Raw genomic sequence first — 14,965 nt, 5'->3', positions numbered from 1 at the left:
TGTTTGTGTCTGTGTGTATCTCTAGGTGAGTGTGTGTCTGTGTGTCCGGATGTGGGTGTGTCTGTGTGTATCTCTAGGTGAGTGTGTGTCTGTGTGTCTGGATGTGGGTGTGTCTGTGTGTATTTCTAGGTATGCGTCTCTGTGTGTGTCTGGATGTGGTTGTATCTGTGTGTATCTCTAGGTGAGTGTGTGTGTGTGTCTGGATGTGCTTGTGTCTGTGTGTGAGTGTGTCTGTGTGTGTCTGGATGTGTTTGTGTCTGTGTGTGTCTGTGTGTGTCTGGATGTGTTTGTGTCTGTGTGTGAGTGTGTCTGTGTGTGTCTGGATGTCGGTGTGTCTGTGTATCTCTAGGTGAGCGTGTGTGTCTACATATGTTCATGTCTATGTGTATCTCTAGGTGAGTGCGTCTGTGTGTCTCTAGATGTGTTTGTGTTTGTGTGTATCTCTAGGTGAGTGTCTCTCTGTGTGTCTGGATGTAGATGCATCTCTGTGTGTGTCTAGATGCATTTGTGTCTCTGGGTATTTCTAGCTGAGCGCGTCTCTGTGTGTCTCGATGTGTGTGTTTGTCATATTTCGAGGTGAGTGTGTATGTGTGTTTATGTCTCTCAGTGTCTGTGTGTGTGCGTGTACTTCTGGGCAAGTGTCGTGTTTGCCTCTGTGTGTGTCATGTCTGTCCATGGGTGGGCCACAGTAGAAGGCCTGGGCGTGCCCAGCTCTGGCCCTACGGCCGTGGGAGCTGTCCATCAGTCCCTGGACGCTGTGTTCACGTAACACAGACCAAGCCTGCTTCTTGGAGGTTTGCGGGGCTGGCTCTGCAGGTCCCCCGGCTGCTGGTGGGGGTATGGGCACCATCTTATGTCTTCCTGGTCGTGGCTCATCGTGGTTTTCTGCCTCGCTTGGATCCTGTGAGAAGGTCAGCGCCTCAAAGGCAGGGGTCCCTGTCTGTCTGTCTCCTGCGGTCTCAGCAGCCTGGCTCCTGGGAGAGGCCTCCAAATATCTAGGAATGAATGAGTTAAAGAAGAAGTCCGTTTTCCCCATGTTGCCTTAGAAATGATCCATTTCATCAAGGTCTTCAAATGTATCGGTATCAATGTGTGTGAAGCTTTCTCTCTGAATTTTCAAACGTCTTCAGAATCTATCCTTACTCCCTTTCCTCTCCCATGGTTGTTCCTTCTCTCTCTCTCTCTCTCTCTCTCTTTTTTTGAGATGGAGTCTTGCTCTGTCGCCCAGGATGGAGCACAATGGCATGATCTTGGCTCATTGCACCCTCCACCTCCCAGGTTTAAGTGATTCTCCTGCCTCAGCCTCCCGAGTAGCTGGGACTACAGGTGCCTGCCACCATGCCCAGCTAATTTTTGTATTTTTAGTAGAGACAGGGTTTTGCCATGTTGGTGAGGCTGGTCTCGAACTCCTGACCTCAAGTGATCCACCCGCCTTGGCCTCCCGAAGTGCTGGGATGACAGGCTTGAGCCACTGCACCTGGCCGGTTTTGTCTTTCTATTGATTCATTTCTATTTACCTTGGTCAAATTCATTCTTTTCCAAGTCTAGCTTTGGGTTTTATTGAGCAAGTCTGCTTTTTAATTTTTCTATTTTATCACTTTCTATTTTGCTTTCAATAATTCATTTCCTCCACTTTCCTGGAGTGTGTTTTGCTGCCTTACTGCAGCCTAACTGGCTTGTTTTCTATCTTTCCTGTTTTATAGTCAAGGCCTTTAAGTTGCCCTCGGAGCTCCCTTTGGTGACTTCGTGGAGGTTTTGCTTGGAGAACTCAAGAGGCCCTTCTTCTCTAAACAGCTTGCAAACAAGTTTTCATTTCCTCTCCAACCAGAAAGTTGTTTACAAAGGTATTTGCTTAATGTCAAGGGTATTGATTTCAAAATCTTATTTCATGGTGCCCACACACGCACACTCACGCACACGCCACATCCGTGCAGTCTGGAGGTGACATCCTTACGCATGCACATGCTTACGCTCACAGATGCATGCATATGATCTCATCAGCTGCATCCCCCACCCTCGGAGCAGTGCCGGGTCCCAGTGGATGCCCTGACAGATGAGCGGCTGAGAAGTGCCCAAGCTGCTCCCAGGCACAGGCACAGCACAGTGAGAAGGTTCCTCCTTTCGGTAAGTGTCATGGGAGTTTCCGCAGACACTCAAGTGCAGAAGAGGAAGGTTTCCTGCTGGAGGCCGGGCAGCTCCAGAACCATCCACCGTGGCCCAGACCCTCCACCCCGGCGGGCCTCATGGCCAGCGATCACCGGGGAGTCTTGGTGCTGGGGACGCTTCCGGGACTCGGACAACCTCCAGCCTGGGACACCCCTTGTTCGAGCCCGTTCTCACGCTGCTATCAAGAAAACCCGAGACTGGGTAATTTATAAAGAAAAGAGGTTTAATTGACTCGCAGTTCTGCAAGGCTGGGAAGGCCTCAGGAAACTTACAATGGCCGCGGAAGCCACCTCTTCACAGGGCGGCAGGACAGAGAATGCGTGCGAGGGAAGGGAGAAGCTTCTTATAAAACCATCAGCTCTGGCGGCAAGACTCACTCCTTATAACGAGAACAGCGTGGGGGACCCGCCCCCACGATCCAGTCACGGCCACCTGGCCCCGAGATTGACACGGGAGGATTATGGGGATTACAATTCAACGTGAGATTTGGGTGGGGACCTAGAGCCAAGCCATATCACACTGAGACAGGGGCGAAGAACTGAAAGGGGGTCTCTGGGGGACCAGAAGATGGAGGATGCAGAGGTGTGGAGGAGATGGGGGACCAGAAAGGATGGAGGACGGGGAGGGGTGCAGGAGATGGGCCTCCTGCCGGCCTGAGCTGGGGAGGAGGCCGCGGCAAGGACAACAGAGCCAGAGATGAGCAGCGCGAGAAGTGAGGGGGTGGAGGGACCCAGGCCCAGGGGAGAGAGCCCAGGGGAAGGGGAGACAGGAGACAGAGGAGAGAGAGAGACAGAACGGAGACAGAGAACAGAGATGAGACAGAGAACAGAGAGAGACAGAGAACAGAGAGACAGAGAACAGAGATGAGGCATGAGAGACAGAGACAGAGAACAGAGAGACAGAGCACAGAGATGAGGCATGAGAGACAGAGGCAGAGAGACAGAGAAGCAGAGATAGAGACAGAGATAGAAACAGAAGAGTGATTAGAGAAAGAGGCAGAGATGAGAGAGAGGTACAGAGACACAGAAATAGAGAGAGACAAAAGAGAGAGAGAGAGACGGAGAGACAAAGAAGAGAGAGAGAGAGACCAGGAGAAGGGAGATCGGCAGAGGAGACTCACGGGCCGGCAGGTGAACCGCTCTGCTGAGGGAGGGAGGGAGGAGGTCTGAGGCCGGTTGCCCCGTGAATCCGAATTTCGCGAGGGTCCCGGGAGCCCCTGTGTGGCCGCCTCTGTCCCCCGGAGGCGCCCCCCAGGCCCTGGCGTCCCTCCCCGCGGTGGCTCCGGGGACAGGACCGCGCCCTCCACGGAGCCGCCACGTGGCCACGGGGGCTTCCAGGGGGCGGCGGCCCCGCGGGGGCTCGGGCGGGACTTGGGGCCTCCCATCTTCGCTCTTTTTAACGTTTGTCAGATAAGACGACGCGGAATGAAAAGCGCGCTTGGAACAGGGGCTGGGAAGACCCCCGCGAGGGAAGAAGCGAGCGCGCCCCCCGCCCCCGCCTCGGGCCCCCGGGAAGGCGGCGCAGCCACGGGGGAGTCTCGGCGCCAGGCGGCTCCGTTCCGCGTCTCTGCCCCGCGTTTCTGAGGCTCGAAGCTGCGGGGAGCTGGGGGGACTTATGAACACGCCGAGCCGAGCCTCGCGGCGTCCGAGGGACCCCAGCCGGGGACAGGGGGCTGCGCGGGGCTGCGGGGTCCGAGGCCGCGCGTTCCCGGAGCGCCAGGCGGGGGTGGGGCCGTGGCTTGGGGGTTCGGGCTGGGGAGGGACGGGGACCCCCGGGCAGCGGCGAAACCTCTTCCTGGAGAAGAAGCTGGAGCGCGGGGCGGGGTCAGGCGGGTCTCACCGTCTCCATCCCGCTGTCCGCGCGTCTCCCCCGCACCTGGAGGGCGCGTCTCCCACCGCGGGCGGGGCGGGCTGGACGCGGGGCCGTGGGGGGAAGATGCAGGATCAGCAGCAGCGCGAACCCACAGCCCTGCAGGGTCCCGGCGCCGGGGCACGGATGCGTTTCGCACAGAAGGAGGCTCCGGAGTAAGCGCCGGGAGCGCGGGGAGCCCGGGCCGTCCCGAGACACCTGCGGGCCTGGGGTGAGCCCAGCGCCCCCCTCGCCCCCCGCTCGCCCCCAGCCCTCGCCAGGCGCCCGCGCGGCGGGAACTCAGGAACGCGCCGCCGTCCCGCTGCTTCTCAGGCTGCGCCAGGGACGCTTTGTCTTCGCGTCTGAATGACGGATTTGCAGCGGCTCTGGAGCGAGTGGGGCCGGCCTTAGGACCGTTTCCCGGACGGACGCGCCTCCAGGGGAGAAGTGAGGCGGGCACGGGGCGGTACTGGGGGCTCAGGGCCAAGGACGGGGGAGCAAGTGGCCTCTAGGGAATGGGGGGCGGTGAGCAGCGCGGAGAGGGGGGTGCACGCGGGTGGGAGAGGGCGGGGGAGGTGGGAGGTGGGGGGAGGTGGGAGGTGGGGGGAGGTGGGAGGTGGGGGGAGGTGGGAGGTGGGGGAGGTGGGAGGAGGGAAAGGGCGGGGGAGGTGGGAGGAGGGAGGTGGGGGGAGGTGGGAGGAGGGGGGAGGTGGGGGGAGGTGGGAGGTGGGGGAGGTGGGAGGAGGGAGAGGGCGGGGGAGGTGGGAGGAGGGAGAGGGCGGGGGAGGTGGGAGGAGGTAGGAGGGAGGTGGGAGGAGGGAAAGGGCTGAGGAGGTGGGAGGAGAGCAGGGGAGAATCCAGAGATGGGAGCCGACACCCACAAGCCCCAGGCCCCTGGCCCAGCGTCACCCCAGGCGTCCATTCATTCGTCCACGGCCAGGAGAGACACACAACATCGCCTGGGGCCACCTGCCCGAAGGTGTCTGGGAACTCCCACGAAAACACAGAAACCTGCGCTTCGTTACGCAGGAGTTTTGTTCCTGAAGATGGCATTGTTTGCAACCTCCCTCCCCACCCCACTCCCTTCTCCGGGAACATGGATTTCTGGATTTCTGAATCTCTGAATTCGCCACCACCACGAAAAATCACACCCGCTGCTTTGCAAGAGCTGCTATTTATAGGAGCGCTGGGTTTCAGTGGATTCCCTCCAGAGTTGCAAAGTCATTCTCTAATGCAGCTGTTTTATCGGGCACCGCCCCCAGTCCTGGGCATCTGGTCTTTTTATATGCCTTTCAGGGCACCAATAATATGCTATTGGGGGCTGGAAGGGAGAATTTTGGGCTCCAATTTGGCTTCATCATGCAGAATCGACCTTCGTTTTAGGAACTCATCCAGCCATCCACTCACTGTGTGAACTCAGCAAGTTACTCAACCCCCAGCCTCAGCTTCCCCATTTGTAACATGGGGCTGAGCAGCTCTCATGACGAGTCCGGGGAATTGTGAAGTCCCCGGTGCATGAATGTCACCGCGAAAGTCGACTGTATGATCACCAGTCACGCAGCAACACTTGTGTGCAGCTGCGTGGGGGCCCCGGGCCCACCAGACTCAGAGGTGACCAGTCTCAGTGCTGGTGAGAAGGGCTATGACAGGCCCTGCAGGGCACTGGCCCTGACCCCACATCTCAGGCAGCAGTTAAAGCTGCCGAGGAGTGTGAAAAAAGCCATAACCCAGCAGCTACCCAGGGCTGGGTTTTGATGGGATGAATAGGAGTTTTCTAGGCAGAAGGTAGGGGAGAGGGACTCGTATGCAGTGGAGTCAGGAGTCATTCTTGGGGACAGGGGGAGTGCAGTCGTCACTAGGAAGAGACAGGTGCCTCACACCACATAGAACAATTAGTTCAAAGCGAGTTAAAGACCTAGACGTAGGAATTCAAACTGTAAATCACTGAGAAGACACAGGGGTGAATCTTTGTGACCTTGGTTTTCTTAGATATGATCCAAAAAGCACAGAAACAAAAGAAAAAGATAAACTGAATTCCTCAAAATCAAAAAAATTCGTGCTTCAAAGGACATCATCAAGAAAACCAAAAAACAATCTGCAAAATGGGAGAAAATATTTGCAAATCACTTGTCTATAAGAGACTTGTATCTGGCGTATATAAAGGGGGTCACATGACACAAAGAACAATTACAACTTGACAATGAAAGGACAGCTCAATTAAAAAATGGCAAAGCATGTGAATACACATTTTTCCAAGAAGATGCACAGATGACAGATCAACACAAAAACATGCTGCACATCACTAGCCTTCAGGGAAATGCACCCACTAGGGTGGCTACAATCTCTGTTAATAATTTTGTTTAAACTGGAAAACAGCAAGTGTTGGTGGGGACTGGAGAAATTGGAAGCTTCATTCATCACTGGAGGGAATGTAAAATGGTGTGGACACCATGGAAAACAGAGTCAGGCAGTTGTTCCAAAGGTTACGCATGGAGTTGTCACATGACCCAGCAATTCCGCTCCTACATATATGCCCAAAAGAACTGAAAGTGTGTCCACATAAAAACCTGTCCACAGACCTGTCCCCCAAAAAACTGTCCACAAAAATTAGCAGCATTATTTATAATATCCCAATGTGAAATTAACCTACATGTCCATCAACTGATGAAACATGGGCTGAATCTACACAACCGAGTATTATCCGGCCATAAAAAGGAATGACATCTCATTGAAGGCAGGGTCTCAAGGAAATATTTGCATACCCATGTTGCATGTTCACAACAGCATCACTCATGAGAGCTGAGAGGTGGAGGAACCCTGTGTGCTGAAATTGGGGCTGGCCGAGCCAGCTAGGAGGTGGACAGGCTCCCTGGTGGCTCTCCAGGGACGTCCTTTAGGGACAATTCTGAGGACGTCCCATGAGCAGTGCCCACGTGGTCAAGGGCTTCAGTGTCTGGCAGCAGCTCTCAGCCACCTTTACTGGGAGCAAGGAGAGGACATATCTGGTACCTCAAAAGAACATCTTTGCCTAAAGCTCACCTGGGAGAGAGAGCAAGCAGACTGCAACTTTCTGAAACTGCTTGAACCAAGTGCATGAATTTGGTGCATTCTGAAGTTCCTCTGCCCAGGGAGGACTGCTGGTCTGTGCATGGCAGGATGGACCACTGCTCTGAGTCACCTCTGCTGAGCCGCCAAGGCTGGGCTTCCCTTGGAATTGCTTCCAGAATGAGATATTCAGGGCCAGTCCTTGGCTGTGGTTTCTAGACTTCTCCTGGACGGGGCAGCCCTTTGGTGTAGCTCCTGCTGCGCTGCTGGCCCCTGTCTGGCGCTCTCGGCGGCTGTGGCCACTGTGCCATTGCATGGTCCTAATGGTCTCTGTGTGTATTCAGCTTGCTTCCCGCTGTGGGGCTCCACTCCGGCTGCAGAACTCAGCCCCTGGTTCAATGCTGACGTTTGTGCCCCAGTCCCTTAACTACGCGGGCATCTTCCTGTGCGTGGTGTTTTGTGGATATACATCTCTCTTTCAGCAGCTAGCTCAAGTATGAGTTGCATACAAGCCGCACTTATCTAAAGTGTTATCGGTTGATACATTTTGCCTTTTGCAAATGACACCAAAAGCATCACCACAATCGAGATAATGAACAGACCCCCCCCCCCCAACAAGCCTCCAGAGCCACTCACCTTACTCCTGCCCTCTCCCTCCACCCTCTCTCTGCAGCCCACTGACCTGGCTTCTGTTTTCACAGGTGGTAATGGTTCGGATCTGTGTCCCCACCCAACTCTCATGTCAAATTGTTATCCCCAGTGCTGGAGGTGGGGCCTGGTGGGAAGTGATTAGACCTTGGGGGTGGCTCCTCACGGTTTAGCACTGTCCCCACTGGGAGCTGTCGTCATGATAGTGAGTTCTCGTGAGATCTACTTGTTTAAAAGTGTGTGGCACCTCCCCACCCCCTCTCTTGCTCCTGCTGCAGCCACGTGACCTGACCTGCCAGGTCCCCCTTTGCCTTCCGCCATGATTGTGCGTTTCCTGAGGCCTCCCCAGAAGCAGAAACCACCATGTTTCCTGTACAGCCTACAATTAAGTCTTTTTTTTTTTTTTTTAAATAAATTACACAGTCTCAGGTATTTCTTTATAGCAGTGCAAGAACCGACTAACACGATAGGTCAGTTTGCATCTCCCCATGTTTTGAACACATGGAATCTCTTACAGTGTTTACTCTGTCATGTGATGCCGGCTTCCCTCATTCGGCAAAGTAATTTTGAGATTCTTTCATGTTGTGCGTGCGGATAATTCACTCCTTTTTGTGACGGAATGGAACTCCACTGGTTGGACATAGCACGGATTATCTGTTTCCACATCAATGGACATCGGGTTGTTCCCAGTTTGAGACCATTACAAATAAAGCAGCCGTGGACATCCTTCACAGCGACAAGGCATTTTCATATTTCCCAGCGAAAGGCCTAGGAGAGGAATCGTACAGCAGGTGGGTGTTAACTTTTTCAGAAACTCAGTAACAAGAATACAAAACCTTTTAAGAAACTACAAAACTGTCTTCCAAAGCAGCCGCACCGTTTTGCTTTCCCAGCATCAGTGATGGGAGATCCAGCTCCTCCACGTCCCCAGCAGCCGTTGGTGTAGCCAGCGTTTTTAATGTCGTGCTGGAATAGGCATGCGGTGGCAGCTTGCTGTGCTTTTAGTTTGCGTTTCTCTGATGACGGACATGCTGAGCATGCTTTCATGTGCTTCTTTGCCACTTTTTTTTTTTTTTTTTTTTTTTTTTTGAGATACAGTCTCGCTCTGTCTCCCAGGCTGGAGTGCAGTGGCATGATCTTGGCTCACTGCAACCTCCACCTCCCAGATTGAAGTGATTCTCCTGCCTCAGCCTCCTGAATAGCTGGGATTATAGGCGCCTGCCACCACGCCTGGCTAATTTTTTTGCATTTTTAGTAGAGACAGGGTTTCACCATGTTGGTCAGGCTCATCTCAAATTCCTGACCTCAGGTGATCCACCTGCCTCAGCCTCCCAAAGTGCTGGGATTGCAGGCGTGAGCCACCGCCCGGCCTCTTTGCCACTTCTGTGTCTTCCTTGAAGTGTCTGTTCCAATCTTTTGCCCATTTTTAGTTGGGTTGTTGGTTTTCCTGCTGTTGAGTTTAAAGAGTTCTCGATATATTCTACATACACGTCCTTATTGGATATACAATTTGCAAATATTTTCTTGGTCTATGGCTTGTCTTTTTATTCTCTTAGCATCTTTAGGAGAACAAAAGTTATTCTACTTAATGAAGTATGATTTATCATTTTTTCTCTTATAGATTTTGCTTTTCCCATTGTATCTAGAAAATCTTTACTTCATCCGAGAGTACAAAGATTTTCTACTGTTTTCTTCACTAATACTTATATATTTACATTTTATACCTAGATCTATATGATTAATTTTCAGTTAATTTTTTTCATGATGTGAAATACCGATCAAAGTTATGGTTTTGCGTGTGGATATACAATTGCTGTAGCACCGTTTGTTGAAAAGACCTTCCTTTCTCTGCTGAACTGCCTTGACACTTTTGTTGAAAATTTATTCATCCAGAATTATTCACAACAACCAAGAGGTGAAACCATCCCAAACGTCCATCGACAGGTGAGCGGAAAAATAAATGTGAAACATGCTTACAATGGGACATTATTCAGCCTTAAAAAGGAAGGAAATTCTCACACATGTTATAGTGTGAATGAATCTAGGGGTTCATCTTCATGAAATGAGTCAGTCACTAAAAGATAAATACTATCCGACTCCACTAACATCAGGTTTTCTTCTTTTCTTTCTTCTTCCCTTTTTTTTTTTTTTTTTTTTTTGAGATAGAGTCTTGCTGCTGCCCAGGCTGGAGTGCAGTGGCGCGATCTCAGCTCACTACAAGCTCTGCCTCCCGGGTTCACACCATTTTCCCGCCTCAGCCTCCTGAGTAGCTGGGACTACAGGCGCCCGTCACCACGCCCAGCTAATTTTTTGTATTTTTAGTGGAGACGGGGTTTCACCGGTGTTAGCCAAGATGGTCTTGATCTCCTGACCTTGTGATCCGCCTGCCTCAGCCTCCCAAAGTTCTAAGTGGTCAAATTCATAGAAACAGAGAGTAGAATGTCGGTTACCAGCGACCAGAGGAGGGGAAATGGGGAGTTGTTGTTTGCAAGATGAAAACGTTTTGGAGCTTGGTTGTACAAAAAATATGAATATATTTAACACTACTTAAATATACGCTTAAAAATGAGTAAGGCCTAGTGCAGTGGCTCACACCACTTTGGGAGGCCGAAGCAGAAAGATCACTTGAGCCGGGGAGTTCAAGACCAGCCTGGGCATCATAGTGAGACGTCATCTCTACTAAAAAAAAAAAAAAAAAAAAAAAGACCAATTAGCCAAGCACAGTGGTCCCAGCAACTTGGGAGGCTGAGATGGGAGGATCACGTGAGCCCAGGAGATCAAGGCTGCAGTGAGCCATGATTATGCCACCACACTCCAGCCTAGGTAACAGAGTAAGACTGAAAAAAAAAATGATTAAGGTGGTACATTTTATGCTATGCATTTTTAAACCACAATTAACCATGTTTAAACAATTAACCACAGATCTGTGAATCTGTTTCTGTACTCTATGTTGTCCTGCCGACCTACTGTTGATACTGACATCATCAGTGCCACACTGGCTTGAGGACTGTCATTTTATAATATCTCTTGAAATAAATTAGCTTAACTGTTCCAATTGCGTCCTTCTTTTTCTTTGTCTTTTTTTTTTTTTTTTTTTTTTTTACTTCCCTTAAAGTCTGCAAACTTGCTAAACTCACTAATTACTTCTAGTAGCTACTGCATTCTACAGATTTTGTAGGATTTTCTACGTAGGCAATCATTTGTCTGTGAATGAAGACAGTTTTCCTTATTTTTCAACTGGGCACCTTTTTTTCTTTTTCTTGCCTGATTGTCCTGTCTCTAGCCTGCATTGCAGGGTTTAGCCTGCATTGCAGGGTTTAGTAGAAGTAATTAAAGTGGACATCCTTGCCTTGCTCCTGATCTTAGGATCTTAGGGGAAAGCATTCCTTCTTTCACGATTGGGTACAATGTCAGCTGTATGTTTTTTGCAGATGCCCTTTATCAGATTGAGGGAATTCCCTTCTATTCCTATGTTGCAGAAAGCTAATATCTGGAATGGATTTTGGATTTTGTCAAATGCTTTTTCTGCCTCTATTCTGATGATCATCTGGTTTTTCTATTAATGTGGTAAATTACATTGCAGGATAATTTTCAAATGCTAAACCACTCTTGCATTCCTGAAATAAATGCCACTTTGTCATGATGTATTATCCTTACTCTACACTGATAAATTCAATTTGCTCACATTTTTGTTGAGAATTTTGTGTGTGGGTTTGTGAAGGCTATTGGTTTGCTCTTTTCTTTTCTTACCATGTATTTGTCTGACGATAGTACCAGCATATGCTATGGCTTCATGGAATGAGTTGGAAAGTATTTCCTCCTACACTATTTTCTGGAAGAGTCTCTGTAAAATTGGTGTTATTTCTTTCTCAAATATTTGTATATGTTTGAGACTTCTTATTATTTGAGATTCACCAGTGAAGCCTTTGAGTCTGGAGTTTTCTTTGTAGAAAGGTGTTTTTTTTTTTTTTTTTTTAACTTCTTTAATAAATAAAGGAATATTTTTTCTATTTTTTCTGGAGTGAGTTTTGATAATTTGTCATTCAAGAAATATGTCTATTTCATTTTGTTGCACTTAAGTAAAGCTGTTCATAACATTCCCTTATTATTCTTTTAATGTGTGTAGAATCTGTAATGATGCCTCCTTTCTCATTCCTGGTACTGGTAATTTGTGTTTCCTATATTGTTTTTCCTGCTCAGTCTACCCAGAGGTTTATCAATTTTATTGACCTTCTCAAAAATGAGCTTTGGTTTTTACTGATTTTCTCTGTGGTCTTTCTGTTTTCTAGTTCATTTGATTTCTGCTGTGACCTTTATTTATCATTCTCTGCTTCCTTAGAACTTAATTTGCTCTTCTTTTTCTATGTCTAAAGAAAAATGCTAATATCAGTTATTTGAGACCTTCCCTCTTTTTTAATGTAGATATTTAGTGCTATGAATTTCCCCTTAAATACAGCATTAGCTGCATCCCACAAAACATAATATATGTTTTTATCTTCATTCAGTTCAAAACACTACCTAATTTTCCTTTTGATTTCTTCTTTGACACATGGGATATTTAGTAGTATGTTAGTTTCCAAATATAATGGGAATTTTGCAGATAGCTTTTTACTGTTGATTTCTAATTTAATTCCATTTTGGTCAGAGAACATACTCATTTTAGACTTCTTTTCTGGCCCAGAATGTGGTCTATCTTGATACACATTCAATGTATTCTGCTGGTGTTGGGTGGAGTTTTCTATAAATGTCAGCTGGATCAAGTTGTTTGATAGTGTTGTTCAAATCTTCTACCTGAACTAAGCTTCTCTATTTGTTTTATGGAATGCTGAGAAAAGACTGTTGAAATCTCCAGCTACAGTTGTGAATTTGCCTGCTTCTCCTTGCAGTTCCATCAGATTTTGGTCTTTTGAAGCAAAACTTTAAAAGTATTTTGAAACTCTATAACTAAGTGTACAAACATTTAGGATTTATATGTCCTCCTGATTTATTTATCCCATTATCATTATAAAATGGCCCACTTATCCCTGGCAATGTGAAGGCAAAACACTTCTGAGTACTCTACTTGGTATCCTGTCAATTCTGTGGTTTTTCACTCTAAATGGTGGGAATAGGAACTATTCCTGGCCCTGTGTTAGCTAGCAATGTTATTTCTGAAATTCTTTCCTTGGCTGGCTTCATCAGATGCATGTACTCATCAGTACTGAGCTGAAGACGCCAGAAGGAGCCTCCGCAGGCCTCTGTTCCTCTTTCACTGTGCAGCTCTCTCCTCCCTGGCACTCTGCCCTGAGAACTCCAGCTTTCCTGTCCTCCCTGGACTCCCAGCGAAGTGTCCTCAGCTCAGGGAGACCACGTGTCTTTGCCTGTGTTACACATCCCTGTGCTGCAGCCTGGAAACTCTCTAGGTGGTATACAGAGGCAATCACAGGGCTCACCTCACTTGCTTTCTCTCTTGGGTATTGCCGAACTTTACTGTCTTTTAAGTCTGATGTCTTGAAAACTGCGGCTTAAGATATTTTCCTGGATTTTATAAACATATGCAAGTGGTTCTGTGAACACCGACTTTATTGTCTCTCTGCACTGCACAGTGTTCCAAAGTGTATACTTGTCACATTTTGTTTATTAATTCTTCTAAAGATGAATAATTAGGCTACCAACTTCTGCTACACAAATAGCTGTGCAAAAACAACCTTGAATGCATTCCCGGGTGAGTCAATGTGAGCATGTTTACAGGGTATGCTCTCAAGAGACAGCGCTCACAGAGCACATTTACTTTTACTAAGCATGTCCACATTACTTCTCAGAGATCCTCCACCAGTTCCTACTCAGGGATACAAGAGCCTCCCTTCTCATCAATTCCCACCCAAACTTGATATCCAACCCCTTTCTAATTTTTACTATTCTGAAGGATGTAAATTGGTATGTCAGTGTTGTTTTCTTTATCGTATTGTGAGAAAACATTTTAATGGTCCATTTTCTTTTTTTTTTTTTTGAGACGGAGTCTCACTCTGTCGCCCAGGCTGGAGTGCAGTGGCCGGATCTCAGCTCACTGCAAGCTCTGCCTCCCGGGTTCACGCCATTCTCCTGCCTCAGCCTCCTGAGTAGCTGGAACTACAGGCACCCGCCACCTCACCCGGCTAGTTTTTTGTATTTTTTAGTAGAGGCAGGGTTTCACCGTGTTAGCCAGGATGGTCTCGAACTCCTGACCTCGTGATCCGCCCGTCTCAGCCTCCCAAAGTGCTGGGATTATAGGCTTGAGTCACTGCGCCCGGCCTAATGGTCCATTTTCTTTTTTTTTTTTTTTTTTGAGACGGAGTCTCGCTGTGTCTCCCAGGCTGGAGTGCAGTGGCGTGATCTCGGCTCACTGCAAGCTCCGCCTCCCAGGTTCACGCCATTCTCCCGCCTCAGCCTCCCAAGTAGCTGAGACTACAGGCGCCCGCCACCACGCCCGGCTATTTTTTTTTTTTTTTTTTGTATTTTTAGTAGAGACGGGGTTTCACCATGTTAGCCAGGATAGTTTCGATATCCTGACCTCGTGATCCACCCGCCTCGGCCTCCCAAAGTACTGGGATTACAGGCTTGAGCCACCGTGCCCGGCCGAATGGTCCATTTTCAAGGCATGATAAATCTAAGCACTGGCAGCCAGTCTGTGGATGGAACAAACCATACGGCTCATGCACCTGGAAGGTCACGATAAGCGAACAGAATGTAGAGGGGGGGTCGGCCATAAAAATGAAGAAAGTTTCATTATTGGCAAATCAAAACTTAAGTGGGGAAGGGGACGGGGTATAACCTTATAAGGGGGAAAATGAAACTCAGGTGATGTCGGGGAAGATTGTAACTCCGTAGTACTCGACCAATGAGGACCTGGGAGAGGGTTTGTGTGCTAGGAGATCAATTACCTGCTGTAACTGCCCCAGGTGTGCCTGTCTACCAGACATCTGATCTTGCAAGACTGCCATTAAAAGTCTTGCTGGCCGGGCGTGGTGGCTCACATCTGTAATCCCAACACTTTGGGAGGCCGAGGCTGGCGGATCACAAGGTAAGGAGATCGAGACCATCCTGGTTAACACGGTGAAACTCCATCTCTACTAAAAATACAAAAAATTAGCCAGGTGTGGTGGTGGCACATATTAAGCTCTCAAAGATGTTTTGTATCATTATTACTCAAGAATCCCACTGAAAGTTATGCAGAAAACTTGTCTGGGGCTCTTGGTACACTAGAATGTTCCATGACTACTCAGACCCATGTGTGCCATTA

General features: G+C 48.9%; 1 protein-coding gene and 1 long non-coding RNA gene across 7 annotated transcripts in view; one reads left to right on the top strand and one right to left on the bottom strand.

Moving 5' to 3' along the window:
- TOLLIP (toll interacting protein) overlaps window positions 1-14,965 on the bottom strand; it is a 68,343-nt gene that overhangs the window by 9,984 nt on the left and 43,394 nt on the right. For 3 of the 5 annotated variants that reach the window (XM_074012788.1, XM_074012792.1, XM_074012795.1), the window contains exon 6: window positions 8,179-8,475. The exons of the other annotated variants lie outside the window; for them this stretch is intronic. In XM_074012788.1, the coding sequence (XP_073868889.1) occupies window positions 8,408-8,475 (68 nt within the window). In that variant the 3' untranslated portion in view covers window positions 8,179-8,407. Of the gene's footprint in view, window positions 1-8,178; window positions 8,476-14,965 lie in introns of those variants that run through there. 5 annotated transcript variants of the gene reach the window in all.
- Window positions 8,360-13,018, top strand: LOC141408415 (uncharacterized). Of its 2 annotated transcripts, none has more exons than XR_012422886.1 (3): window positions 8,360-8,498; window positions 9,601-9,651; window positions 12,889-13,018. It is a non-coding gene; the product is annotated as an uncharacterized lncRNA (long non-coding RNA). The 2 variants fall into 2 exon arrangements; XR_012422887.1 differs by lacking the exon at window positions 12,889-13,018 and adding an exon at window positions 9,870-9,939.

Source organism: Macaca fascicularis, chromosome 14, assembly GCF_037993035.2.
Source record: "Macaca fascicularis isolate 582-1 chromosome 14, T2T-MFA8v1.1".
Taxonomy (NCBI): domain Eukaryota; kingdom Metazoa; phylum Chordata; class Mammalia; order Primates; family Cercopithecidae; genus Macaca; species Macaca fascicularis.
This window is presented reverse-complemented; position numbering and strand designations above follow the sequence as displayed.